This window comes from Coenobita brevimanus, chromosome 94 (assembly GCF_032717465.1).
Source record: "Coenobita brevimanus isolate Jiangsu-jjx chromosome 94, ASM3271746v2, whole genome shotgun sequence".
Classification (NCBI taxonomy): Eukaryota; Metazoa; Arthropoda; class Malacostraca; order Decapoda; family Coenobitidae; genus Coenobita; species Coenobita brevimanus.
The window spans coordinates 1,258,413-1,286,390 of NC_137047.1; the positions used below are offsets into that span (position 1 = coordinate 1,258,413).

General features: G+C 46.0%; 1 protein-coding gene across 1 annotated transcript in view; it reads left to right on the forward strand.

The window, feature by feature from the left end:
* Window positions 1-27,978, forward strand: part of LOC145412974 (uncharacterized) — a 200,684-nt gene that overhangs the window by 155,387 nt on the left and 17,319 nt on the right. Inside the window, exons 3-4 of the mRNA XM_080282796.1 lie at window positions 3,542-3,728; window positions 4,312-4,381. Of these exons, the coding sequence (XP_080138922.1) occupies window positions 3,542-3,728; window positions 4,312-4,381 (257 nt within the window). The remainder of the gene's footprint in view (window positions 1-3,541; window positions 3,729-4,311; window positions 4,382-27,978) is intronic.

The window sequence follows — 27,978 nt, forward strand, 5'->3', positions numbered from 1 at the left end:
CGTAGATTTAGTGTGTGTGTGTGTGTGTGTGTGTGTGTGTGTGTGTGTGTGTGTGTGTGTGTGTGTGTGTGTGTGTGCATTCTTAAGTGAGAAAAACGTTGAGAAGACGATTATAATAGTATTGTTATTGTTGTGCTGTTATTGTTGTCGTTGATGATGATTGTGATGATATTTTTTTTCCATTCAGTGCGTCCCTCATCCTGCTGACAACTCCGTCTCCTTCTTCCTTGACTTCCTTCCCTGTCGTTTGCCTGGCACCTTTGTCTTTACCGTTTCTCAGCTTATCCTTCCATTATAGCCTCTTTCATCCTTCCTCCTTCCCTTTTTATCCCTCCTACTATCCATCCTTACTGTCCCTTGTCCTTCGCGTCCTTCGTATGTTTCTGTGTCTTTCCTTACAATTATTCTCTTCAGTCCCTCTTCCCTTCATCGTCTTCTAAGCTAGTCATCTTTTACTGTTTCGTATTTTTTCGTTCTAATTTCTTGAGTGCTTGGTCAGTAGATGTTGCTTTTTATTTCGTTCACTCAGCCTAATTCGCTCCAGCAGTTTGTCCTGTCTCCCTCCCCCCCCCTCTCTTCTCTGTTCTGTGTCCTCTCATTCCCCAGCCTTCCCTCTCCTTCCTGTCCTTGGGTTCTTTCTTCTTCTCTTCTCGTCCTTCCTTCTGTTAATTTTCCTTCCTTCCCCTTCCTCTCCTTGCCCTCTTTCCTTCTTTTCTTTTTCTTTTCTTTTCTCCTTCTCTCCCCTCCCCTCCCTTCCCTTCCCTTCCCTTCCCATCCCATTCCATCCCTTTCCTTTCCTCCATTCCCTTCCATTCAGATCATTTCATTACCCCATTTCCACCCATTTTCTCCCCCATTCTCCTTGCATTTTCCAGTTATTTTCTCGCCATCTCTCCCTCCCGTTTCCTTCCCTTCGTTTTTCCTCTCCCGCACCGCCGCTTCCTTTCCAATTGTCTCCCCTCTCTTCCCTCATTTACTCTCCCTTCCCATTTCCGCCCCTCCCACCCTCCCCTCCTCCCTCCCATCCCCCTGTCCATCAAGGCGGGGTGTGGTTGTCTCCCTTCCCCCATTCTTCTCTTCGTCGTATTCTCTCCTCCTCCCTTCTCCCAGTTCCCTCCTCTCCCTTTCCTCCTCGTCCCATCCCTCTCCCTTTCCCCCCTCTATCACCCCCGCCTTCTCCCTATCCCTCTTCCTCATTTTCACTCTCCCTTCTTCTCCCCTGTGTCAATCTCTCTACCGTCGTCTCTTCTCCCCCCTCCATTCCCTCCTTCTCCTCCACTCCATTCCCTCCTTCTCCTCCGCCCTCTCCATCTCTCCTCTCCTTTCTGGCTTTTCCTCCTCCTCCTCCTCCTCCTCCTCCTCTCATCTATCCTCCCTCTTCCTCTTCCTCCTCCTCCATGATGATATCTCCGGAATTAATAATGATCAAATTGGAGAGAGAGAGAGAGAGAGAGAGAGAGCGGTATATTCCATTGGTAGAGAGGTATAGCGTGGTATGATAGAGACTGGTGTTGTGGTGTGAATCCTGGTGTATGAGAGGGTCCCCTGGGGGTGTTGGTTAGGAGGGTGAGAAGCTACGCTGGTACGCCCACGCTGGGGGAGGGAGAGACGAGGGTAGATAGATAGATAAATAGGTACATAGATAGACACATAAATAAGCAGGTAGGTAGGTAGGTGGATGGATAGATAGAGATGTGGTTAGGTAGGTAGGTAAAAATAGATAGATTTATTTACAGATAGACAGATAGATTGACATGAGTAGCAGATAGATAGATGCAGAATAGATAGAGAAATCAATAGATTGGATAGGAGGATATGTGAAGCTTTATCTTACTGAAAATTTTTCGATATGACGACGGGTTGATGAAATAGTTGCAGTTGGTGTGTGTGTGTGTGTGTGTGTGTGTGTGTGTGTGTGTGTGTGTGTGTGTGTGTGTGTGTAGTGAGGGTGACAGAGGGCATTGTTGGGGTGCTAGGCGATTGGTGGCTTGGGGTAGGGAAGGGAAGGTGAGGGGAGGGGGTATGGGGGTGAGGGCGTGGGTATGGGGGTGAGGGAGGGTGGATGCAGGGAATGAGATATTAAGTGGGGGGGGGGAGAGGGAGGGATGAAACAGGCGTGGAATCCAGCAGACTGATGGTTTTAACGACAGAATAAATAATAATAATAATAATAATAATAACACTATATAATAATAATAATAAATTCCCCAGTCGTAACTTTGCATTTTCTTTTTCAGGTAAGGACAAGGAAAGAACAGTCCAGATTTCACCAGGTATCTTGTTTTACCTGCAAATTAAAATCTAAGGTATGAAGCGAGAATTATCATACAGGTATGTTATTTTTATTTGTCGTGTGTTTCATCTCAGGAAGGATGGAATGAGAGTTGTGGAGTTAGGGTACTGGTGTGGTGGGTGAGAGAGAGAGAGAGAGAGAGAGAGAGAGAGAGAGAGAGAGAGAGAGAGAGAGAGGTGAGGGGGTGACAGTAGTGTGGGTGGAGGGGTGGTTGAATAGGTGGATGATACTGGGTGTATGATGGTGTGTATAGATGTGTGGGTGTGGTGTAAGGGGTGGTGATGATGTGGGTGTGGGTGTGGATGTGAAGGCAGGGAAGGCGGAGGGCGTGTGTGAGCTTTGGTGAGGCAGACTTGATAGTGATGCTGGTTTAAGAGTGGGTGTGAGAATGGGCTGGTGGTGGTAAGGTGGACGTGGGTGGGAGGATGTGTGTGGGTGTGGGTGTGAGGGCAGGGAGGGCGGTGGCGTGTGTGTGGTGTGTGGTGAGGCAGGCGTGGTAGTGATGGTGGTATGGGTGTGTGTGTGTGTGGTGCTGGTGGTGGTAGTGTGGGTGTGGCTGCCGCGCATATACCGCCCCTCACGCGCAAGTTTGGATCACGCACGCACGCACATACACAGACACGCCGTGGTGGGAACACACACGCACATACACACACACACGCGGCGCTGGTGTGGTGGTGGTGGTGGAGTTGGTGTTGGCTCAGTCGCCACATGGCAGCGGGAAGTGGCGGAGGGTGGCGGGGGTGGGTGTAGCGAGCACCGCGCCAGATGTGGTTCACTAACAACGGATGCTCCTGCTCGGACTTGTTGACCATGCTGGTCCTCAGGTAAACACACACCGCACACCAACACCTCTACCCTCCCCAGTGCAGCTGTGGAGCCACTACATTTTATTGGGATCAAAAATTTTAAAGGGATGACATAGGGAAGGCTGCCCTCACCATCACCTCTAGGTTTGAAATACGAATCTTCTATTACGAATTTGTCAAGTTTGAAAGATGTAACATCGCCTTTAAAGTGCTGTTCACTTATTGTATAAAAATGGATAGGAAGTGATAGAAATGAAAATCCGAATTTGCCATAATTGTTTTTCAAAGCATAAGCAGATTAATTACGTTTTCATATAATTTTCTGGCTCCGTTCAGCTTTGGAAAATAAGGTTTATGTGTTCCTGATACCCACATACACATTCATTCACACACACGCGGTTACACATGGTAGCCACGTAAAGATCTTTTGTTTGTGTAGTACCTGGTGTGTGTGGAGGCGACTCTGATGTCCATGAAGTTGTATCACCGTGTCATTGTCTGTCGATGAAGCTGTGTCACGGTGTCATTGTGTGTGCCCTGCGTGACGTGAGGCAGGTGGAGGTGCCTCTGCTGGTGGACACATCTGTCAGCTGGGAGGCGAGGGCACCATCTGGGATTTGGCCTGGGTATCATCCCTCAAACCCCTCGCCCACCCACCTGCCTTCACGCCATTACTGCCGTCCATATATCAAAAGCTACATCCCAGAACCAGTTTAATATATTCCTACCCATACTGATGTGTGTCTCGTTGTACATGTTGGATTAAGGAGTATTATGAAGTGTGTAAAATATTCCCTTCTGTATTTAAGTTTGTTTTGTGTCACTACATATCAGTATATACCAAGAAATTTGTAAACTATTCGTCTTTAAACCTCAGTGGCTTGTTTCACAGCTCATGTCAAAAAATACCTGAAAAATTCGTGTGGTTTCTTATGTATGCTTTGTGTTTAGAATATTCGTCTATGTGCTTACGTGTGTTTTGTTTCTGTGTTTCATATTTCAGCACATACCAAGGACTGTGTGATATATTCGGCTCTGTATATATGTGTTTCTTATTCCTTATTTCACATCCCCGTATTGAACCAGAAGCGTGTGAAATACCCCTCGATATACTAATCTGTCATATTTCGTAGCTCCACACACCATGAACAGTTTACAATATTCGACCGTGTACACACTCTCGGTATGTTGATATAACGCATCCTTCAGTATAACCCTCGTTCAAGATCAGACTAACATTACTGGCATTTTGGTGTCAATTGAGTACCGGTACGTGAAGGTAAGAGCTCTCAGGTGTGTTGATAATAAGTTGCGATAATTAACTGAACTTACCTTGAGATGATTAACAAAGCTCACCTGAGATTAGTGCCGGTGTAAGTGGTTCGCAACAGCGTGATTACCTCGTGTGTGCAGAGGCCGGAAGTGTGTGTGTAATTATGCTTACGGCATTTCCGGATTACGGCGGCAGGTGATGGTGGGCTAGTCTACCTGGTCTGGTTGGAGTCCTTTTATATAGGCTACTGGTGCTTGAAGTGAAGCCAGGACTCGTTTCTGTATGCTGCCTGAAGTGAAAATTATGCTTATACTATTGCCCATCAGATGCAACCAATAGAGCTACCAGAAGTGACTCTGACTGACAAAGAAAGCGCCCAAACATTCCATCAGAATACGACACGCGGTCCCATATCTGTTCATCTATCCGTTTGTCTGCGTATATTTAGATAAATGGATAGATGTATATGATACCAAAAAATGAACCCTGAATCTGTTATATATAAACCACCAATACCTAAAGTGATGAATGAACGCGTAACCATAAGTAAAGCCTACACTCCATTACAGAAGCCATCGGTGCCTAAGATGAAGCGTGCGTGTGTATGTTCGTGAAGTGTGCCGAATATTGCATTGATGTGAACGGATGTGCTAAGTCACCCAAATTGGACAATCTGGGATCCGTGTGGAGTGGAAAATGTGTGTCTTTGTGATTACAGACTGGCCTGGAAATATGTCACAGAAATAATATGTCGTGAAATAGATGGTGTTATATACACTACCTCGAGTGGTAGTGTTGGCGTATGGTTGTGTGATGAAGAAAATTAATATAACTAGGAGTGTGTGTGTGTGTGTGTGTGTGTGTGTGTTGTTTGTAGTTATTAGTGTTTTTATTAGCCCCTGTTACTGAGGAAATGCCTGTCCAAGTAGTTACAGATCCCGTGATATATGTAGGGCTTATAGTTTTGATGATTTGTATAGTTTGATTTGAAAATTTAGTGGCATATAGATGAACAAGCAAGTAATCATGCAGGTAGTGGTAATCAGGGCACTACGAGTATTTGGGGAAGTACATGTTAGTAATTGTGTGTGTGTGTGTGTGTGTGTGTGTGTGTGTGTGTGTGTGTGTGTGTGTGTGTGTGTGTGTATGTGTGTGTGTGTGTGTAATGACTGTTATTAGTGCTGTTATGAGTGTTTTTATTAGCCGTGTTAAGTGACGCAAATGGTGGTTCCTGACAGGCAGTGGTCGTGCTAATGGTGGTCTGTGATGGAAGTGCTCTCTCGTTAGTGTTATGGGGCTGGTAATGTAGCGGCTTTAGTAACGTCCTGTGTTATGTGCTGAGGGGGCTTTGGTAACGGGCTGTGTTATGTGATGTGGGGATTGGAGAGGGCTTGGGCATATACTGGATTGTAAAAGCCTGGAAAGTGATCTTGTGTAGTTGTATTGTCCAGTGGGTTTGCTGATGACATACAGATTCACACACACACACACACACACACACACACACACACACACACACACACACACACACACACACACACACACACACACACACACACACACACACACACACACACACACACACACACACACACACACACACACACACACACACACACACACACACACACACACACACACACACACACACACAGTAAAGCACTTCCACATACACATGCATCTTTCATCTTAGTCACCCCTTCCCCTCTCGTACTTCGCCTGTATGGAATGGGGTTAATTCTTGCTCTCAGTCTCCCCGCGGAAGCCCATTCATGCAGTAGACTCGATATGGACTAATACAGACACAAATGAAGATAGGAATGTAGAGCTTTTTGACATCCAAGAAGTGTAAGGTATATGAATAGCTGTTGTATTGAGTGAAAGGAAAAATTAGGAATGAATTGGACTTTGGCGACCCATTGGTTTATATAGCTAGAACAGTTGTCATTTTTGGAGAGGGAGTGTGGTACATTGACGGCCACTGAATTTACGTACTTCGATTTGTATACCTAGATTTATATACCTAGATTTAATTGCTGTGTTTGGTGATTGGGGAAAGTAAGAACACTGAACAATGACGACCAGTAGATTTGTGTAGCCGGTGCAACCATTATGACCGAAGATTATAAAGTATAGAAATAAACAGCATGGATTTATCATTAGGGCAGTTTGTTAGATAGGGAGATAGCAAAGTATAGTAACGCATAGCACTCTGACATACACTAGATACATAAGTAGCCTATATAGGGCAAGTGTAGGACCTGGTGATTACAGACTATAGGAACGAACAGCTCTTTGACACCTATTTGAGTGACTAGATTTACATGTAGATAGGACAGTTGTGTTGAATGACTGAAAAATGTAGAGATGAAGTGGAATTTGATGACGATTCGATTAATATAGATTGGAAAACACAACACCTGGGCAGCCTCTGGATTTACATAGGTAGGACAGTAGGTACTAGGTAGGGTGGGAGGGAGGGTTGGAAGGAAGGGTGGGGGTCGTTTTGTTTGTCTCGTGTTGTGGGTGAATCTGATTTGTATTTATGGTTATGTGAGTGGCGGATAAAAGTAGTGCTGGTGTTGGGGAGATGGTACGTGAATGGTATGGTGATGGTAGTGATGGTATGGTAATGGTGGCGGTGTTGTGGCATTGGTAGTAGAGAGTATGTGAGTGACGGTAATGGTTGTAAGGTAGGGATATCTGTTAATGGTGGTGGTGGTAGGAAATAGTGGATGGTAGTGGTGGTGATGTTAAGGTGATGTTTGTGGTGTGTCTGGGAAGGGTTAGGAAGAGATAGCTGAGATAGTGGAAGTATTGATAGTAGTAATGTTAGTAGTAGATGTAGAGTAGTAGACGTAATACATGTAGTAATGATAGCACATGAACATATGAATGAAAGTTATAACAGTAACTTGATGCGATGGTAGCAGTTATGGCAGTAGTTGGAGCAGAGTAGTAGTAATGCTAGTGAGAGTATTAGTCGTAGTAGTAGTAGTAGTAGTAGTAAGAGTAATAGTTATGATGGTTGGGGTGGGGAGTTGAGAACAGTATCAGTAGTGACATGAGAGTAGATGTAGTAGTGGTGGCGGTGGTATAAGTATAATAGTAATAGCAAAAGCAGTAGTAGTAGTAGTGGTGGTGGTAGTACAGTAGTAGTAGTCGTAGTAGTAGTAGCAGGGGTAGGGCTAGTTTTAGAGGTAGAGGTTAGGACAGCCCCTCCTCGTGCTCCTACTCCTGACTCATCACTCGGCTGGTCGATACTGCTGCTGTCCTTGCCCTGCCTCGCCCTCCCTCACCCTCACTCTCCTCTCTCCTCTCCTCTCCTCTCCTCTCCTCTCCTGGTGTTATTACCTTTCATAGCTATACATTTCCTCTCAACTTCTCTCCCATGCATACCTTTCGTATCCTCTTCTCACGAGCTTTCCCTTCACTTCTCTTCCTGTCCTCCCCATCCTTCCTATTCTTCGTCTGTCTCCCTCACGCCTCTCCTGTCCTCTCCTCTTTTCTTGCACTTTTCCCTTCTTTCCCTCCACCCCCATGCCTCTTTTCCACTCTCCTCTCTCCACGTCCTACCCAACGCCCTCTCCCTCCTCACGTCCTTCCTCTCCTCCAATGTTCTCCTTTTCATGGTTCTCGTCCCGCTTCACACACTCTCCCTGCCCACACCCTACTTCATCTCCACACCCATCCTCTTCTCTCCTCTCTGCTTTACACCCTTCCTTTCCTCCAATACTGATGTTACCCCTGCTTCTCTCTCATCTCCTCCGTTCCACTCTCAACATCCTCTCTTTCCTCACCATCCCGTTCTCTCCTTCTCCCTCCTCACCCTCTCTTCCCACATATTTCCTCCTCGTCCTTCCTCGCCCTTAGATCCCTCCTCGTATCCCCATTCCTCCCCCTCACCCTCCTGCCACGCCCACCTCCGTTCCTTTACGTCGCCAACACTTTCACATCTTTATTTTTTACCCTAAAGCTATTGGACCCGGGAACGTCTTTTTCACTAAATTTTCGCCCTCTCCTGACGATTTTATTCAGCGTAAACTAGACTTTGCGAAAAGGGGGGAGGGGTTAGATTTCGTCCCGATAAACCCCTTCAGGACGATAAGCCTTCGATAAGCAGAGAGGCAAACCGTATCTTCTGTCAGCTTTGATTTGGTAGATTGATGTAGTTTAGTTAGGTGGGGTTTCGTCACGCGTGGATTAGGTAGCCCATTGGAAAAAATAAATGTAGTGCTGTGATGTGATTCTGGCTGGTTAAGTGGATTAGCTAATTAGGTTAAGCTGATTGGTTGCATTGGTTTAGGAAGTTAGGTTAGGTTAGATTAGATTAGGTTTGATTCCAGTGATGATGGGAATGATGGCAGCAGTTTCTTATGTGTTGGATGTGACAAAGCAAGAGTTTAAAGGGTTAGGGAAGCTAAGTTGGATTACCTTAGTCATCGCCGTCATTGCTATTTTCATCATCATCATCATCATCATCATCATCATCATCTTCGGTTAAGTTGGATAATACTAGGTTATAGTAGGTTAGAGTGTGTTCTTACGTGCATAGACATACTAGTTGCACATTAGCCAGATTAACGTGAGAACATTGTGGTAAGGTTAGGCCAGATCATTTTAGAGATTTAGAAGGAGGGAGACACCTCTTCGTCACTAACTTGGCCTAGATTTTCGTCCTCTTGCAGCTTATATCGCGTGGATCAGTGGCAGAAAAAGACAATACTGCTGCTTTACATCCTTCCATACCACGTCTTCGTAATTAGCGTCGTGTTCTAGTGTTAATGTTACAACTCAGCATTCAAGATGGAGATGGCAGTTTTAGGCCAGGTTAGAGTAAAAGTAATGTAGCTAGGTTGAATGGTATACCTTGATATTTGGTTATGTGTGTGTGTGTGTGTGTGTGTGTGTGTGTGTGTGTGTGTGTGTGCGTGTGTGTGTGTGTGTCATTTGTATATATTCGTGTATGTGTATGTATGTGTGTATGTATGTATTTATATATATGTGGGTGCATGTATGTATGTATTTATATATATGCTTGTGTGTGCATTTATGTATGGATGTGTATGTTTAAGTCTGTGTACCGGTATGTGTGTTTTCTTGTATGTGTTTATGTATATATGTATCTGATGTATGTATGTGTGTGTGCCAGCGTCTCTGTATGTATGTGTTAAGGCATTTATAGAACAAGGGGTGATATTTTTAGTTGAGGTGTGCTTTTTGCCTTGTGCCTTGGGGGTCGTAATGAATACCCTTTCTGTAATTTATGTGGCACTTGTTGAACTGACCCCAGAGAGAGAGAGAGAGAGAGAGGAGGGATGGGAGTACTGTGCATGGTAGTGAGGTGTGCACAGTATTTGGAACCATGTGATGGCAGTGCATGGTAGCTAGGGAAAGGTTTACAGTATAAAGAGGGATTTAGATCTGTGACGTTTTGCTGCATTTGTGTGTGTGTGTGTGTGTGTGTGTGTGTGTGTGTGTGTGTGTGTGTGTGTGTGTGTGTGTGTTTTCTCGATTCTGTCTCTGGATCCTGCCCACCCCATGCATAATATTGTACTGGAAAATAAGTTTAGAATAATGACGATAATGATTTGAAGATGTTTCTCCATTCACTGACTCTCCCAGATTTCGTGATGGCGGATGTTGTACTATTGAAATCTGAAATATCACAAATTCTTTTTAAAAATCTGAAACCCATAAATTTTGGGAGTTCGAGTATATTACCTCCACGCAAAGAGTTCGTGGATATATTTTTTAATTTTGCTTTTTTTTTCGGTTTTTCTTTTTCTGTGTGTACAGGATGTGCCGTATGTAATCAGTGAGAGTAGGTGGTAGCATGATAGGGGTGGATGTAGGGATGGTGTGTGTGTGTGTGTGTGTGTGTGTGTGTGTGTGTGTGTGTGTGTGTGTGTGTGTGTGTGCTGGTGATTGTGGTTATGCATGTTCTGTAATAATGATGGAGTGGGATGATGGTAGTGGTTTGGTGTGGTAGTAGTAGTAGTAGTTTCTGTAGTGGTGGTAATATGTTTGGTCGCTTGGTGGGTGTACGATAGTGATGGTGTTTGTGCATGTTCTGTGGTATTGATAGCGGTAGTAATTTGGTGTGGTGGTGGTAGTGTGTAATAGTTGTGGTAGTACGAGTATTTTGATGATGATATGGTATTATGGCAGTGTGTGTGTGATGACGGTGAGTTGGTGATTGGAGAATGTGATGTAAGTACACACGAGGTAGAAGTGAAGATTTTGATGAATGAAAAGTTTGGGTTTAGTCACTAGAAATCCAAGGACGTTGATGTTGATGGTGATGATGATGATGATGATGATGATGATGATGATGATGTGTGATCGCTCGTACAGTAGAGTGAAAGGATGAGATGTTGAGATGAAGGGTGATATTCCTACACATCACTTTAGTGGTGTTGTGATGTGGGTTTGTGGTGACGGAGAGAGAAGGTTTTACATCAACTGTTGTCATAGTTCTGGGTTTCAGGCTTATTGAACCACTTGTAAACACACACACACACACACACACACACACACACACACACACACACACACACACACACACACACACACACACACACACACAGAACATTACAGTGGAATGACTACACACACTCCGACATTCTCACACATGCACACACACGTATGGAATTCCTTATTCATTATTAATTTCATACTCGCACAGTGTGTGTGTGTGTGTGTGTGTGTGTGTGTGTGTGTGTGTGTGTGTGTGTGTGTGTGTGTGTGTGTGTGTGTGTGTGTGTGTGTGTGTGTGTGTGTGTGTGTGTGTGTGTGTGTGTGTGTGTGTCTGTCTGTCTGTCTGTCTGTCTGTCTGTCTATCTGTCAATCCATATATCAGGAGTGGTGGAATGGAGTGGTATGTAGCGTGAGGGTGAAGGTGAACCTGCACTCTGACCACACACACACACACACACACACACACACACACACACACACACACACACACACACACACACACACACACACACACACACACACACACACACACACACACACACACACACACACACTGATGGCCTAGACATGCTTCAGTCACTCATTTCCAGGTCGATACTGCTCTGTGTGTGTGTGTGTGTGTGTGTGTGTGTGTGTGTGTGTGTGTGTGTGTGTGTGTGTGTGTGTGTGGAGAGAGAGAGAGAGAGAGAGAGAGAGAGAGAATATATATGATTAATTTGTCTGTCATATTGTACCCTCAGCAATCGTCCGAATAAAGGTCAGTTGTTCGGTAGACATTTGTTTGCTTTTGTACCACACCTCCCCTGTTACAATGCTCCCACTCTCACACCCTTCTTCTCTCCTCACCCACATGCATCCCACACCCTCCCTCCCCCCTCACCCACGGGCACCCCACACCCTCCTCCCCTCACCCACACGCACCACACACCCTCCAGCTCACTCACACTCGTCGCCTACCCCCACCCTTTTGTATACCCAACACCTGCAAATACACATTCCCACACCCGCTTTCATCCCAGACCCTCCCCCATCCCACACCCTGTACCCCACCACACCTCACACAAAAACTCCACCAAATCCACCCTTCCTTTACTTGTACCACACACTAAACCTCACGTCCATCCACATCGTCACATACCCTACACCCAACACACTCCCCATCCGTCCTTACCCCACGCCCAAAGCATACTCTCCTGCCGACATGTCTTTCTCCCTGTCTCTTATTCCCCCTCACCCTGCCACTCCTCATTCCAACCCTTTCCTCCCGACTCTGTTCTTCTCCACTTCCCTTACCTCACTCTTCCCTTCCATCCTCCATTTCTACTTCCTTCCCCCCTATTCCTTACCCATTCTTCCTCTTCCTTCCCATCTTCCCTTTCACCCAATCCTACCTAGTTTACTGTCTCCATTTCCCTTAATCCACCCCTCCACCTTCACCCCTTACCCCCTCCCTAACCACTCTGCTTCTCCCCTTTCTCCCTCTTCCCTCCCTCACCACATCCTACGTACTTTCCTTCCTTTGCCTTAATCCCTTTCCCCCCCTTTCCCTTCCCCACGAGAGGGGAATGGATGGGGTGCTACCGTGTGGACGAGTTGGAGAGAGAGAGAGAGAGAGAGAGAGAGAGAGAGAGAGAGAGAGAGAGGCAGGCGGATGAATGACAGGATAGTTTATGTTGCCATGCGAAATTCACAAACGTAAAAAAAAGAGAGAGACAAATCAGAATTAAAAAAAAAGAGGCTTAGAAAGTAGAATATAACAAAATGAATCTCCAAAATCGCTAAGAAATGTGCTATGATTTCTAAGATGTCTCTCTAATTGTGCAAAGATTTCTAAATTTGTCGATAAATAAAAATAAATATGTAGATCTGAGCGTAGAATAGATTGACAGCCAAGCGGTAAGGGGAAGGGGAGGAGGGAGGAAGGGTGGGGGAGAGAGGAAGAGGGAGTGGGGAAGGGGAGAAGAGGAAGAGAGAGTGGGGAGACCAAGGGGTGGATTAATTCTCTCTCTCTCTCTCTCTCTCTCTCTCTCTCTCTCTCTCTCACACACACACACACACACACACACACACACACACACACACACACACACACACACACACACACACACACACACACACACACACACGCAGGCACGCACGCACGCACGCGCACACACACACACACACACACACACACACACACACACACACACACACACACACACACACACACACACACACACACACACACACACACACACACACACACACACCACCCACGCTGCATTCCCAGAGGCTCAGCTGACCGTGGGTAGGAGGGGGATAGTGGAGGATTACACAGGAGAGAGAGAGAGAGAGAGAGAGAGAGAGAGAGAGAGAGAGATTAAGGTACCTAACTTCTGTAGGAACTTATAGAGGTGAAGGAGGAAGTTTCAAGACCTAAATTGTGGAAGAAGTTTGTAAGGGTTGGTAGAGAGAGAGAGAGAGAGAGAGAGAGAGAGGGGGAGAGAGAGTCCATGCGTATAGATCACCTCTCACTCTTCCTCCAGCTTCTCTCACCTTCCCTCCATTTGCTCAGGCTCACTAATTTTTCAGCATTTATTTACACTGTGGTCTTTCTTTTTCCTTGTCAGCCCATCGTCTTCCACATATTATTATTATTATTATCATTATTATTATTGTTATTATTATTATTATTATTATTATTATCATCAGTCTTACCTCTGCTTAGCGTCAAGTCAACACTCTCTCTCTCTCTCTTCTAGGCAGTCACACATAGCGAGACGCCAGACCATTTAAAAATATATATATCATTTACTATAGCAATAAATCATAACCTCTGACACCGTTTCGAAATAATGTAAAAGGACTATTGACCGGAACTGTACTTTGGGATTTAGAACACTGACCTGTGCTGCTCCCTGACCTGGATTGGATTAGTTTGTACATCATTTCAACTCTAAAACTTAACATTCGTTTTACTGCACTCTTATAGACCTAGCCCTTTTTGGGTACCATATGTATGTATATATTTATGTATGTGTGTATGTATGTTTAGTAGGTCGGCACGCAAGGGGGTTTACACACACACACACACACACACACACACACACACACACATACACAATTCCAAAATATGTTTCCCCAGTTAAGCATTTCTCTCCCTTTGCCTCCTCCCTCTCACACATTCCTCCCACTCCCCCGACCACTCCTCCCATGCTCCCACACACTCTCCTTCCATTTCATTCACTCCCCACTCCACTCCCATACTCCCACTTTCACCCCTTTCATCCCTCTCTCTCTCTCCACTCCCCTTCCACTCCCCAAACACCTCTCTCTCTCTCTCTCTCTGCCACTCCTCCACATGCCCACCCCACGCTCTCACTCCCCCTCTCCCACACCGTCTCCCACACTCCCCTATCTCTCCCACTTCCACACACTCACTCAGTCCCTCTCACTCCAGCCTAACCTGCTGAAGGGGGGGGGAGGGAGGAATATTGTACCAAGGTTGCCGCTGTGCGTGAGAGAGAGGAGAGAGAGAGAGAGAGATTAATGTGTGGGTGTTTGAGAATTATGGTGGTGTGTGTGTGTTTGTGTGTTTATGTGTGTGTGGGGAGGGCCAGGGTTGGTGTGGATGTTTTATTAATAATATAAATGCTGTTTTTTTTTCTCTCTCTCTCTCTTTTTTTGTATAGGTATCATGCCAGCTTGTTCTTATATAGCGGATGGAAGTGTGTATGTGTGTGTGTGTGTGTGTGTGTGTGTGTGTGTGTGTGTGTGTGTGTGTGTGTGTGTGTTAGCGTGTACAGGGGTCGGGGGGTGTGCGTGCGTGCGTGATCGATCCTGGGAACTGGTGGCCACGCCCGTCCGCCCTACCACCACACGCACACACACAAATATACATCCATTCATACATGCATATATACACACTTGCGCACATACAGACACACAGATGCTCAGCGAACTACACATAAGCACACGCACACCTCCAAGCACACACAAACACACATACGTTTAAATAGTTATATACACTCGTGCGTACATGCATACATACTTTCACACACACACACACACACACACACACACACACACACACACACACACACACACACACAACGACACTGGAAATTGCCATGTCACTTATTGATTTATCGTTGTTTTTATTTATAGACACGTTTCTACTCATGCCATGCTGGTTTTACACGAGAGAGAGAGAGAGAGAGAGAGAGAGAGAGAGAGAGAGAGAGAGGTTAAAGAAGGAAGTGTAAAGATAATGGAAACTGTGATAATGAAAAAAAAAAAGATTAACGGAGAAAATGAATGAAATGAATGAGTGAAGGAATGATGGGTGGGGTGGGAGTGTGGGAAAGGTGAGAGTGAGGGAAATACTGATAAAGAGAGGCTTATAATGGCAATGGGGGTAATGGTGGGGGTGAGTGGGGGAGATAATGGGTTGGGTGGGGTGGGTGTAATGAGTTGTGGGTGGAGGCAGGCAGGGTGGCAGGAAGTAAGGCAGGTAGGCAGAGAGGGAGGTTAGGCAGGCATGCAAGCAGGTAGAGGGAGAGAAGGTTAGTAGGCAGGTAGAGAGAGAGAAAGTAGACAGGCATAGAGATAGGAGTGAGAGAAGGTAGGTAGGCATGTAGAGAGAGAAGGTAGGTAGGTACTGTAGGTAGGTAGGTACGTAGGTAGAGGGCTTAGGTAGACATGCAGGCACGGAGAAAGAGAAGATAGACAGGAAATGAAGGATGGAAGGTTGGGAGGAAGGATGGCAGGAAAGGAGATGAATAGGAAAGCAGTCATGGATGGAGGAAATCAGGAAGGAAAGAAAAAAGGGAGAGATGGAGCGAAGGAGAGCGGCTGGCACACAGCTAAAGAGGGCAGGCAGGGAAGGAGGTGAGAGAGAGAGAGAGAGAGAGTAGAGAGCGAGAGAAGCGGGGAAGCAGGCAAGGAGGAAGAGAGTGAGGTAGGTAGTGAGAGAGGCATGAGAGACAGGAGGGAGGGAAGGAGAGCAGGGAGGCAGGCGGGCAGGGAAGGATGGAGAGAATACAGGGAGGGAGAAGAGGGCAGAGAGGGAGGGAGAGAAAAGAACAGGGAAGGGGGGAGGGAAGGAGACAAAATGGCACAAAGGCAGGTAATAATAAACAGACGATGATGTGGAGGTAGGGAGGAAAGAGAGAGAGAGAGAGAGAGAGAGAGAGAGGAAGCAGGTGATCATAAACAAAGAAAATAAGGAAAAAAAGGGAATCAGTAAAAAGCAGCAGGAATGATTGGATGAACAGAAATAAAGGGAAAGAGACAAAGACAAGGGGAAAGATAAAAGGGGAAAGGAAAGCGACAAAGACAGAAACAGAAATGCAAGAGAAGATAACAACAACGAAAGAGAAATTAAACAAAGAAGATGGAAAGATAAATGGAGTGGAAAACAAAAAAAAGGAAAGCAAATAGAAGAAAGAACCAAAGAATGAGTGGAAAAGATAATAGGGAAGAAAGTAAAGAAAGACTGTAAGAATGAAATTAAATAGAAAAACATAGAAACAAAGAAAGAAGGAAGGATAGAGAAATGAAGACGGGATAAGGAACAGAGGACAAAGAAAAAGTAGTAAGGAAAAGTAATGAGGTCAAAATGAATAAGAAACAAAGAAAGAAGGGAAAAAATGATGAAAATGGAAGTAAGGAACAAAGAAGGAAGGTGAGAAATGAAAGATGGGGACGAAGAGAAATGGGATTATGGAAATGAGCCGAAAGGGAATGATAAAGAGAAGACATTGAAGAGAAATGAAGAAAAAGGAAGATAGAACGAAGAAAGATGGAGAAAAAGAAAGCAAATAAAGAAAGCTGGAGAGACATGAAGAAAAAATAAAAGAGATAGACGAATGAGGTATAAGGGGAAGGAAAGGAAGCAAAGGAGGACAAAGGAAGAAGGAAAGATGCACAACAAGAAAGAAAGAAAGAAAATAAGGAACAAAGGAACTTGACTCGGAGACAAAGAACGAGGGGAGAAAGAGATTGAGGAAGGTAATGAGGTGAAATCTCAATAACAGAGAGAAAGAGAGAGAGAGAGAGAGGAAAGACGAGGAGAGGAAGGGGAATACACGAAAAAAAGAAGAGCAGATGAAGAGTGCATAAGGGACGAAAAGAGGAGGGAGAGAAAGAGAGAGAACCTAAGAGAGGAGAGGAGAGACGGAGGGAGGACGAAGAGAGAGTGAGAGTTAAGTAGGATGGGGCGGAGAGAGAGAGAGAGAGAGGAGAGAATTAACTCAGGTGAGATAGAATGAGAGGACAGGTGAAGGTTGGGAGGTGGGGTAGAGAGGGGGGGGGTAACTCTACTAGCATGACGAAGATCCCACACACGCCCTGTTCCCCGCCCTTCCTAGCACCACCTGCCGCCACACTGTTATTTTTACCACCACCACAGTTATTCCCACACCACAGCACCGTTCTTTTATTGCCTCCACCACAGCCCAAACCACAGCACTCCTTTTGCCACCGTCATCAAACCGAAGTCGACAGCTACTACGTCGATCTACTCCTTCCCTCGTCATCGCTACCATCAGTGTTGTATTCTTAACTACCGCCACTACCACCATTTATAGACTACCACCACTACCACCATTTATAGACTACCATTCTTAATCCTACCACAACTTTTACTGGTAGCATCGTCAGTATCACCGCTGTGGTTTTTACTGCTACCACTACTACTTCCACCACTGCTGCTATGTACTATCAGCTTATCCCACGTGTACTACTCCACTAGTAATATTAGCTACTATCGCTGTTACTATTAACATCACCACCACCGCCGCTCACATTATCACTACTGGATCTCTTAACTATCACCACCACCACCACAAAAAAAAAAAAAAAAAAAAAAAAAAAGTGACCACCCACACTGTTACCTCACCTTCCTTTCCTGTCACCCTGTCTTCACATGATCACCTACCTACCTACCTATCTATTTACCTACCTACCTACCTACCTACACACCCACCCACCCCCTCCTTATCTACATACCCACTGGCATCAACACCTGTGCAAGAAGGTCAATCACAACACCTGGCCGCTTCTCACCTGTAGCCCAACGGGGAAAGATTTTGGCCCCGTCATGTGACTCTTATCGATTGCTTGGAGGCAGGGGAGGGGGGTGGAGGCCTTGCGAATAATTCAACACCTTCTACTGGGCTTTTAATATTGAAGGCGGCGTAGAGGAAAGTTTAAGATGGCCGGAATCGAAACTTCTTGGGTCAAAGTCGATTACGGAGAATTCGGGAAGTATGTAATAGGTTGGAATGGTTTTATGTTTAATTTTATAGCAAGGAATTGGGCGCACGAGAGGGAAGAGTCTACGTAAAGAGGAAAGAAAAGGAGGAAGAAAGAAACGAGGAAGAAAAGAAGGAAGGAAGAAAAAATAGAAAGGGAGGAAGAAAGAAACGAGGAAGAAAGGAAGGAAGGAAGACAAAATAAAAATGGAAATTATTTTTGGTTAGAATGGATGGAGACCTTAGAAATAATTTAGGACACTCGTCGAGGCATCAGATATTCAGTTCCCTCCTGACCAAAGCGTAAGAGGGCAAAAAATACAAAATCTTACGAATATTTACTTACGATGGAGTATGAGATCTTACGCAGAGGTTAATGAAGACCCCGGGAATAATTGCGTTACCTAATGTACCCTTCAGATATTCATTTCCCCGTTGACCAAGGCGTAATTAGGAGAAAGTGGAGAGTCTTTAGGAAAATGAATTACTGTATATTAACCACTTCAGGCCGAGGAAGATGTTATTTTAATCTTGCTATCCCATGGCTATTTCTCTCGCTTAATGGAGGAGCCTTGAGGACCACACCACACCACACCGCACCACACCACACCACACCACACCACACCACACCGCACCACACCACACCACACCACACCACACCACACCACACCACACCACACAGCACACCTTTTTTCTTTTTTTCTTTTTTTTTTGCGTCGAAAGTTGCTAGGTATATGGGAGCGATGTTTACTCCACTTTTATTGTGATGAGTTGTGGGGAATTCTACATGAACATTTTTCCAGGTAGAGGTGCGGTGTTATTTGAGAGCCCCGTGTTTTGTGGCGTGTATGAGAGAGAGAGAGAGAGAGAGAGAGAGAGAATAAATAAATAAATAAATAAAACTCTTAGGACTCCTCACCTCGCGTTTCACTGTACCTTGCATTGGATATTTTCTTTCACGTCAATTTTCAGATACTCTCTATGTGTGTTTTTTCTCGTACTTTTTTCATGGAAGGATGTGTGTGTGTGTGTGTGTGTGTGTGTGTGTGTGTGTGTGTGTGTGAAGAATAGTTTCGGACTACACAGACCTTACGATCGTTTCAAGGTAGTTAAGCCGTAATTGAAGTGGTTGGTTTCTAATTACTGAAGTTTACGAATTACAGAAGTTTCAGTATGAGTAGCAAAGCAGAAGGCGCTCCCCCACCCTCCCTCACCCCCCTAGGCCCTCCGACCATCAGCCATGCAGGAAAGTAGGGAGAAGCATCATCCTGCGCGACACTGTTGTCCAGAGGAAATTTTATAGGAATGATAGAAAGTAGTACTGAAAATGGTGGCACTACACATGATATAAAATTAATTGATACAAGTGAATATGCAGAAGCCGGACGTACTGTACATTAAAGCAGCGTAGTAACCAAATTATTCATGTATTCAGTGCCTGAGAGAGAGAGAGAGAGAGAGAGAGAGAGAGAGAGAGCAATGTACGTAGAGTGAGTAACATGTGTTGCGTGGGAGGGGGGAGTAGGGTGAGATGGAGGGGTGGGAGAGAGGAGGTTGGAAAGAGGGGGAGGGATAGGCGGAGGAAAAGAGGGAGATGGAGGAAGAGAGAGAAAGGAGGGAAACCGGTGAGAGAGATGGAGAGGGAGGGAGAGAGGATGGAAAACGGGGGGAGAGAGATGGAGGAAGAGGAAGGAAGAAGGAAGGTAGAGCGGGGGAGGGGGAGGAAGGAAAGTCTGTCCACTGCCATTACCATAATTAATGAGACTCATGAATTGCCAACCACCCTCACCCGCCCTGACCATAAGAGAGAGAGAGAGAGAGAGAGAGAGAGAGAGAGAGAGAGAGAGATGGATAAAGGAAGGGAGAGATCGAAGGAAAGGAATGGTGGAGGGAGACAGGAAGATAAATGAGGGAGAGGGAGGAAGGGAGGTCAGTAATGGAAGGGAAGGAGGGAGGGAAAGGAAAAGGGTGGAGAGAAGAGAGGGAGGAAGGGAGGGAGATGTAGTTGACGAACAGGAAATAGAGTAAAGGTGGATAAAAAGGAGAAGGAAGGGCGGAAATAGGGGTAAATGAAGGAGGGCGTGAGGGAGGGAGAGAGAAATAGAGAAAGTGCAGACGGGAAGGGAGATGAGGGCAGAGGGAAGAAGCGAACGGGGAGAGAGAGGGGAGAATGGGTGGCTGAAAAATAAGGGGGTTGAGGGAAGGGAAAGAGAATGGATAGAGAATGAGAGAGGATGACACGGGGTGGGAAGAGGGATAATGAGAAGGGGGGATGGGAAGGGAGAAATATCGGAAGGACAAGAAAGGGAGAGAGGGCGAATGGAGGGGGAAGGAAAGAGAAGAGAGGGGAGAGAAGATGGATATAAGGTAAAGGGAGAGAAAAGAGAATGGGTGAAATGGGGAGAGAGCAAAGAGAGAGCGAGGAGATTAGAGAGGGCGGAGGGAGGGGAAATTAGAAAGGGTGGAGGGGTAGGAGAGAGAGAGAGAGAGAGAGAGAGAGAGAGAGAGAGAGAGAGAGAGAGGACGGGGGCGGAGGGGACAAAACATTACATAACGCCACAGTTAGGCACAGACACGACAGTTTGTGTGTGTGTGTGTGTGTGTGTGTGTGTGTGTGTGTGTGTGTGTGTGTGTGTTTTATGGATGGATGTGTGAATGTTTTTATCGTGGTAATCAGTAATTCCTGTGGCATCTGGGACATTCATCAAACACCGTCTCATCATGTATTGCTGCCTGTTGTTGTCAATATGAGTGTGTGGCAGGTGGTTGTTATTTTATTTATTTATTTAGTTACCGTTGCTAGTTAGTTAGTTAGTTTAGATGGGGCTGCTATATACCATAATCTCCACCCCTCCCTTCCCTACTCCCCCCTCTTCCCCCACCCTTGTCTACTGTTCGCCTTCCCACCCACCCCCCTCTCGTGACTCCTGGGTCCCTCACCCCTCCTGCCCCATTCGACATCATCATCCTGTTTCACCTCATTTGTTTCCTGACACCCCCCACTCCCTCCTCTCCAGCCTACCGCCCCTCCATACTCCTCCTGATCCCTCTCCCCAACCTATCCAGTCTAGCCCCACCTCATCCTTCTGCCTTCCTTATCTCTTCCTGACCCCTACATCTGCCTAACACCCCAACCCTTACTCTACAACCCCACCTCACTCCTCCTGGCCCTACCACTCACCCTTCCCCCCTTCTGACTTTCTCATCCCCTTAAAGCCCCTTACCATTTACCTATACAGTCCTTACCCATCACCTCTACAGTCCTTCTCCACCACCTCCCCCCCTCCTGCCCCCTCCCCCCCACTCCTTGCTACCTTGAGAGAGTAATCCATTAGCTCCTCCACACTGACACGAGGCCACATCTCTCTCTCTCTCTCTCTCTCTCTCTCTCTCTCTCTCTCTCTCTCTCTCTCTCTCTCTCTCTCTCTCTCACACACACACACACACACACACACACACACACACACACACACACACATTCCTCCTCCTCCCATCTCTCCATGCCATTTCTCTCGCCTCTCCACGTTAATCTCTTCACGCTTAGGAACTTGGAGGTGAAGGTGAGGATTCTGAAGTTACTAAGAGTCTTGATGGAGAGAGAGAGAGAGAGAGAGAGAGAGAGAGAGAGAGAGAGAGAGACAGACAGAGACAGACAGAGAAAGGGAGAGATGAAACAACAGCGAGAGATAGACATTTTATCTTGAACAGCGCGTGTCATTGTGAAGGGTCATCGCTGGTGTGTGTGTGTGTGTGTGTGTGTGTGAGAGAGAGAGAGAGAGAGAGAGAGAGAGTGAGAGTGAGTGAATGAGTTGGTGGAATTAACAGGAGTCAAGAAGAATTGTTTGGTGTGGATAAATTGAGAAAGTGGGATTAGAAGCAGGAGAGAGAGAGAGAGAGAGTTAAAGAGGTGAGGTGGGATTGAGAGGGAGGGAGGGGAGGGTAAGCCAGTTCGATGCAGAGTCAGGAACTTGGGAAAGTGAAATCGATAACACCTCCCTCCCTCCCTCCCTCCCTCCCTCTTTCCATCCCTCTCATCCTCCCTGTCTTCCTTCTCCCCTCCCTCTCCCTCCCCGTCCGTCCCTCCCTTTTTTCTTTTTTCCTTCCTTCGTCCCTCTCTCCTTTACTTCCCTGTCTGTCCTTCGGTTCCTCTTTCCCTCTTCTCTCCTGCCTGTTCCTCCTTCCCTCTCCCTCTCTACCAACATCTCTCCTTTCCTCTGTCCTTCTCCCTCCGTCCCTCTTCTCTTTATCGTCTCTCTCTCTCTCTTTCCTTTTCTGTCTAATTCCCTCCTCCCTGCTTCCCTCTCCATCCCTGTCTATCCATACGTTCGTCTCTTTCCCTCTCTCTTCTTCCCCACTTCTCTCTTCGTCTCTCCGCCTCCCTCCTTCCCTTTCTCTTTCCTTCTGTGATTCACCGTCCACACACACACACACACACACACACACACACACACACACACACACACACACACACACACACACACACACACACACACACACACACACACACACACACACACACACACACACACACACACACACACACACACACACACACACACACCACCCTTTTTCCCCACTCACCTATTTTCTCACTCACCCACTTTCCTCTTCACATTCTGCATGTCTCTTCCTCTTACCTCTTGGTTACCTCTTAATGTTGTCTCTCCTCCTCTTATCCTCATTTATCTCTCTTCTCCCTCTTCACTGTCATCTTCATCCCTCTTCTCCAAGCCCATTCATTTCACGAATCTCCCTTCACCTCATTTCCTTCCATCATTACATTCCTCCTCTCCCTCTTTTCTTTCTTGTCCCTCTCTCCTTCCTTTCTTTCCATTCTTTCCCTCCCTCCATTTTTCTCTCCAGTCCTCCCATCCTTTCCTCCATCCTTCCTCTGCAATCCCTCCCTGTCTTTCTCTCCCTCCCTCCCTCCTTTCTTCTTACACAAACCTCATTTTCACCAACATATACTTTCTGTCATTGTCCTATTTTTTCAAGCTCCCCTACAGTGTCCTCTCTATTACTTTGTCTCCTACCTCCCTGCCTCTTTTTCCTCCTTTCTCTCCCTCCCTCCCTCCCCCCGCTCTCTCTCGCTCCCTGCCTGCCACTCCCTCTTACGTAACCTCTGTCACACTTACCCATTCTTTCCGTGTTCCCTCCCTACATCCTTTCTCTCCATTCCCTTCCTCTCTCCCTTTCCCTCCCTTCCCTTCCTCTGTCCCATTCTCTCCCTTCCCTTCCTCTCTCCCTTTCTCTCCCTTCCCTTCTCTCTCCCTTTCTCTGCCTTCTCTCAAATCCCTCCCTCTCTCACTTCTCTTATTTTCTTCCTGTCACTCCCTCTTCCGTATTCTTTTTTTACCATACTTACCCATTCTTTCCTAGTTCCCTCCCTACCTTTTTTTTTCTCTCTCTCTCTTCTTTCTCTCCATTCCTCCCCCTCTCCTTTCCTCCAGTGCCTCCCTTCCTTCTTGCCCTCCTCTTACCTAACCTCTGACACACATACTTCCTTCTCCTTGTCCTATATTTCCCTTCAAGCCTTTCTCTCTTACATTCTCCTCTCTCTCTCTCTCTCTCTCTCTCTCTCTCTCTCTCTCTCTCTCTCTACCGGTATCTCCTCTCTGACCTCTCCCTCCCTCCCGCTGTCTCTCTCTCCTCTCTGACCTCTCTCACCCTCTCTCTCCTCACTGACCTCTCTCTCTCTCTCTCTCTCTCTCTCTCTCTCTCTCTCTCTCTGACCTCTCCCTCCCTCTCACTCTCTCTCTCTGTCCTCTCTGATCCCTCCCTCCCTCGCTCCCTCTTTCCCCTCTGCCACTCCCTTCTGCATAACGTCTTCCTCTCACGCATACACTTTCCTTTCCTTTCCTTATATTTTTTTTAGGCCTTCTTACAATATCCTCTCGTTTATATTTTTCCCTCCCTCCCTCGCCCCCTCCCTCCCTTCTTTCTCTCCAATCTTATCCTCCCTTTCCTCCCTCCCCTCTCCCTGTTTCATATTCATTCTTTGCCCTGTTTTTCCATCTCTCCCTTAATATCCTCTCCCTTACACCCCTTTTTTCAGCAGCATTCACTTTCCTGGATTTCCAGTTTTCTCCTCCTCCTCCTCGAATTATTATTATTATTATTTTTTTTATGCATATATAAAACCTGAAACACCGGTAGGGGAAAAAAAAAAAAGAGGAAGAGATGTACTGTAATATTATCAAGAGAAGAAGAATCCAGTTGCCTTGAACCCAGTAAATAAATAAATAAGATAGAGTAAAAAGAGAAACTGAAAAGAGAGGTGGGTAGGATTGAGGGCGAGTGCGTGGATTTCGTGTTATTGCGTCTCGTCCGCTGGAGTTGGCTGGGCGCACGTCAGTTCTCGGCCCCGTATTCTCTCCCTAGCACCTCTTCCTTAACGATTTATTTTCCGAACTAGCCTTTAACATCCTCTTTTTGGCTTCTCGTATCTTTTTAATGTCGATGTAGATTGCATGGCTAACGCACACGAATACAGAAAGGGAACGGAATCAAAAATAAACCGGTAAGGAAGAGGCGTTCAATCAGCATCCCAACCACAGGAGAATACCGCCCTTGGAAGCTCATATTGGCTGCAGGAGATCTAAGGCCTTCCCAGCGTCGGCCAGGGAAACACTGAGATAATGGTGGAAAAGGAATTGTTTGAGTTTTCTTAAAGATCCGGAAATAGCCACCGGGGGACTTATGTGGAAGAAGAATTATTGTGTCTTGTAGATCTAGGAAGAGTCTTTTGGAGAATAATCCCTCCTTATTTCTTTCTTCTCTGTTCCCGTTGCTCTTTGTCTCTTCCTGGTTCGTTCCTTCCTTCATCTTCTCTTGCCTTGTTCCTTTCACTTATCTTCCCCTCCCTTCCCTTTCCTTCCCTCTATTTCCTTCTCTTTCCTTCCTTTCTCTTCCATCCCTTCCCTTCCCCTCCCCCATTTTTGTTTTGTCCACACCCCTCCCTCCTCCTTCTCCTCTACTTTTCCTCCCTCCTTTTCTTCCTCCTTTCCCTCTCTATTATTCCTTCCTCCTCTTCTTCCTCCTTTCCCTCTCTGCTTCTTTCTCCTTCCCCTGTTCCGTGTTCCATCCCGTTTCTGCCTTCCCTGCCTCACCACTCTCCTGTTATTCTCCCACACATAGAGACAGGTGGTAGTAGATTAGAAGCAGTGCACACCTGGCCACGTGTGAATTAATTAAGCCTACCTGGTGGGAAAGAAGCTAAGGCCTGTAAGTTGGTCAGTTAAGGAAGTTCCCTAACACCTTTTCCGTAGGGATGTATTTTTGGATATGGCTGGTTAATATCTTTTTCTCCGCTGTTAGTGCAGAGTGTGGCGATGTTTGGAAGGGTTTCTTTTTCACGGAAGAGGCCAGTAAGGTGTAATAAACAAAATAAATCGCTTAGGAAAAGGTGTTAGGGAGCTTCCTTAACCAACGAGGAAGCTATGGTATAAGGAGTTTTGCTGGAGGGCTTGGTTGTTTAGTTTTCCTGTTTTTTATTCATATTCCGTTCCTCCATTGTAATCATTTTTATTTTTATCCTTAACGACCTCTCCTTCTCCATCACCTTATTTCATTTCTTCCTCCTGCTCCCCCGCCATCTTTTCCCTCCCCTCCTCCTCCTCCCTCATCATCTTCTTCCCCCTCTTCTTCTTCCTCTGTTTTCGGTGTCAGATCACGTAGAGAGGGGGGGGGGCGGAGTTCCCTTTCCAAGTTAGAAAGGGGAAGGAGGAGGGGAGAGGGAGGGGGTGGGATACTGAGCCTTCTCATATCGAATATCATCCTTTTTATTACCCGGTATTTTTTCTTTTCCATCTTTTCGTTCCCTCCATCTTCCAGCTTTCTTGTGTAATCGATCACTTCCTTCTTCCTTCCTTCCTTTTCTCCCTGCCCATCGTCCTTCTTGCCTTCGTTTCTTCCCTTTTGAATTCCTCCTCCTCCTCCTCCTCCTCCTCCTCCTCCTCCCCCTCCTCCCCCTCCTCCTCCTCTTCCTCCTCCTCCTCCTCCAGCTTATCTTCTTGCTTATTACATCTTCGTCTTTATCTTCTTCATCTTTTTCTCTGTAATCATTTCTCACGTTCTCACTTTTAGCGATTTTCGTGTAACGTAAACTTAATTTTTTCCTTCCTTCCTTTCCTTCTACTTTTTATCTTATTTATCATTTTTTTTTTATACACATTTGTGGCTTATTTTTTCGTTGCTTTTATTTTTCACTTCCAGGTGTGGGTTTCTCTCTCTCTCTCTCTCTCTCTCTCTCTCTCTCTCTCACCCTTCTTTTTCTTCCCTCTCCCCCTCTTCCCTAATTTCCCTCCCTTTCTCAACACCCCCTCCCTCTGTGGACTGCTGGCTGTCACGTCTCCTTGCTCCCTCCCCTACTAACTTATTCCCCCCTTATTCCCCCACAACCTTCCCCCTCCTCCCCTGTTTCCTCTCCCTACCTCACTGACTCTTCCGCTTCCCCTCCTTCCTCCTCCTTCTCCTCCGTTTTTTTCATCATCAGTATCTTGCTTGTGTGTGTGTGTGTGTGTGTGTGTGTGTGTGTGTGTGTGTGTGTGTGTGTGTGTGTGTGTGTGTGCGCTTATATAGGTAGACAGCCACAACACAAGTACGTATCAACAAACCATCATTTATATCAGACAGCTTACGAAAAAATGCATTTTCAGTATAGCAGATGCATCAGTACAAACAACACTACCTTTAGACGAGACACACAGACAGTGGAACAAAGTGAAGTCCATGAATCTGTGAATCCTGTATCGGAAATCTCTTTGTAACGTGTGCAGAGACGGGGAGAGACGTGAAGCATATCTAGAAACAGTGAGTCTTCAAGCCCATCCCTCTCTTCTCTCCTCTTCTAACCTCATCTCTCGTTACCCCACTTCGCAGTGATCTACCCTCTCCTCACCTATCCACTTCTTGTCTCCTCCCGTTTTTCTTCTAATGTCTTCAGAATTCCTTTCAAATGCTCCTCATCCTCACACCGTTCCTCTCTCCTCTCCTCTCCTCTCTTTTTCGTTCGTCCTCGCCACTCCTCTATTTTCCTTTCGTCCTTTCCTCTCCTCACCCATTCTCTCCTCAGTCTTCCCCCCCCCCCCTCCCTCCCAGCAGGTGCAGCACGGGGTGGGAGATGACATGCCTGGTGTAGTCGTACCGTACAGACTTTGCACGCAACCATTATCATCGTCACACCACCAGCTCACTTCTCATATATATATATATATATATATATATATATATATATATATATATATATATATATATACCTATCACACACACACACACACACACACACACACACACACACACACACACACACACACACACACACACACACGTTGTTACTCTTTAAGTTTACCGTCTGTTTTATCCATATAACCCACGAACTGTACCCCTTCATTTTTTTTAAACACATTCATTTACTCTATTCTGATCTGATTATCTAACAGTAGACAGAATGCAGCAGCAGTCTGGAGCAGTGGGGGTAACTACTGATCAGAGTAGTCAGTACTATGTGTTACATTACTTTGTCAGATCACCTTCTTACGTCATCACCTGTAATAATGAGGTGAAGATGAACAGGGAGGTGCTGAGGGTGACGCTGCTGACCCGTTGTATATTGGGCCAGAGTTCATGTACTCCTTCTGTCAGCTTCATAGATCTTACCTTGCCTGTCCTTGGCCTCATGACTCCTTTAGAGCTCCACACGCGTGTCATGTGGCCAGACACTGACAGACTAACCACAGTCCCGCCTCCTGTTACTGGAATCTCCTCTCTTCTGTGTATTTTCATTTGGGGAATATATTTGTGGGAAACGTCGCAGGCAGCCAGAATAAATACATTATAATTTTCGTCTTTTGTGGACTCGTGTGAAAGAGAAAGCATCTCATGGTA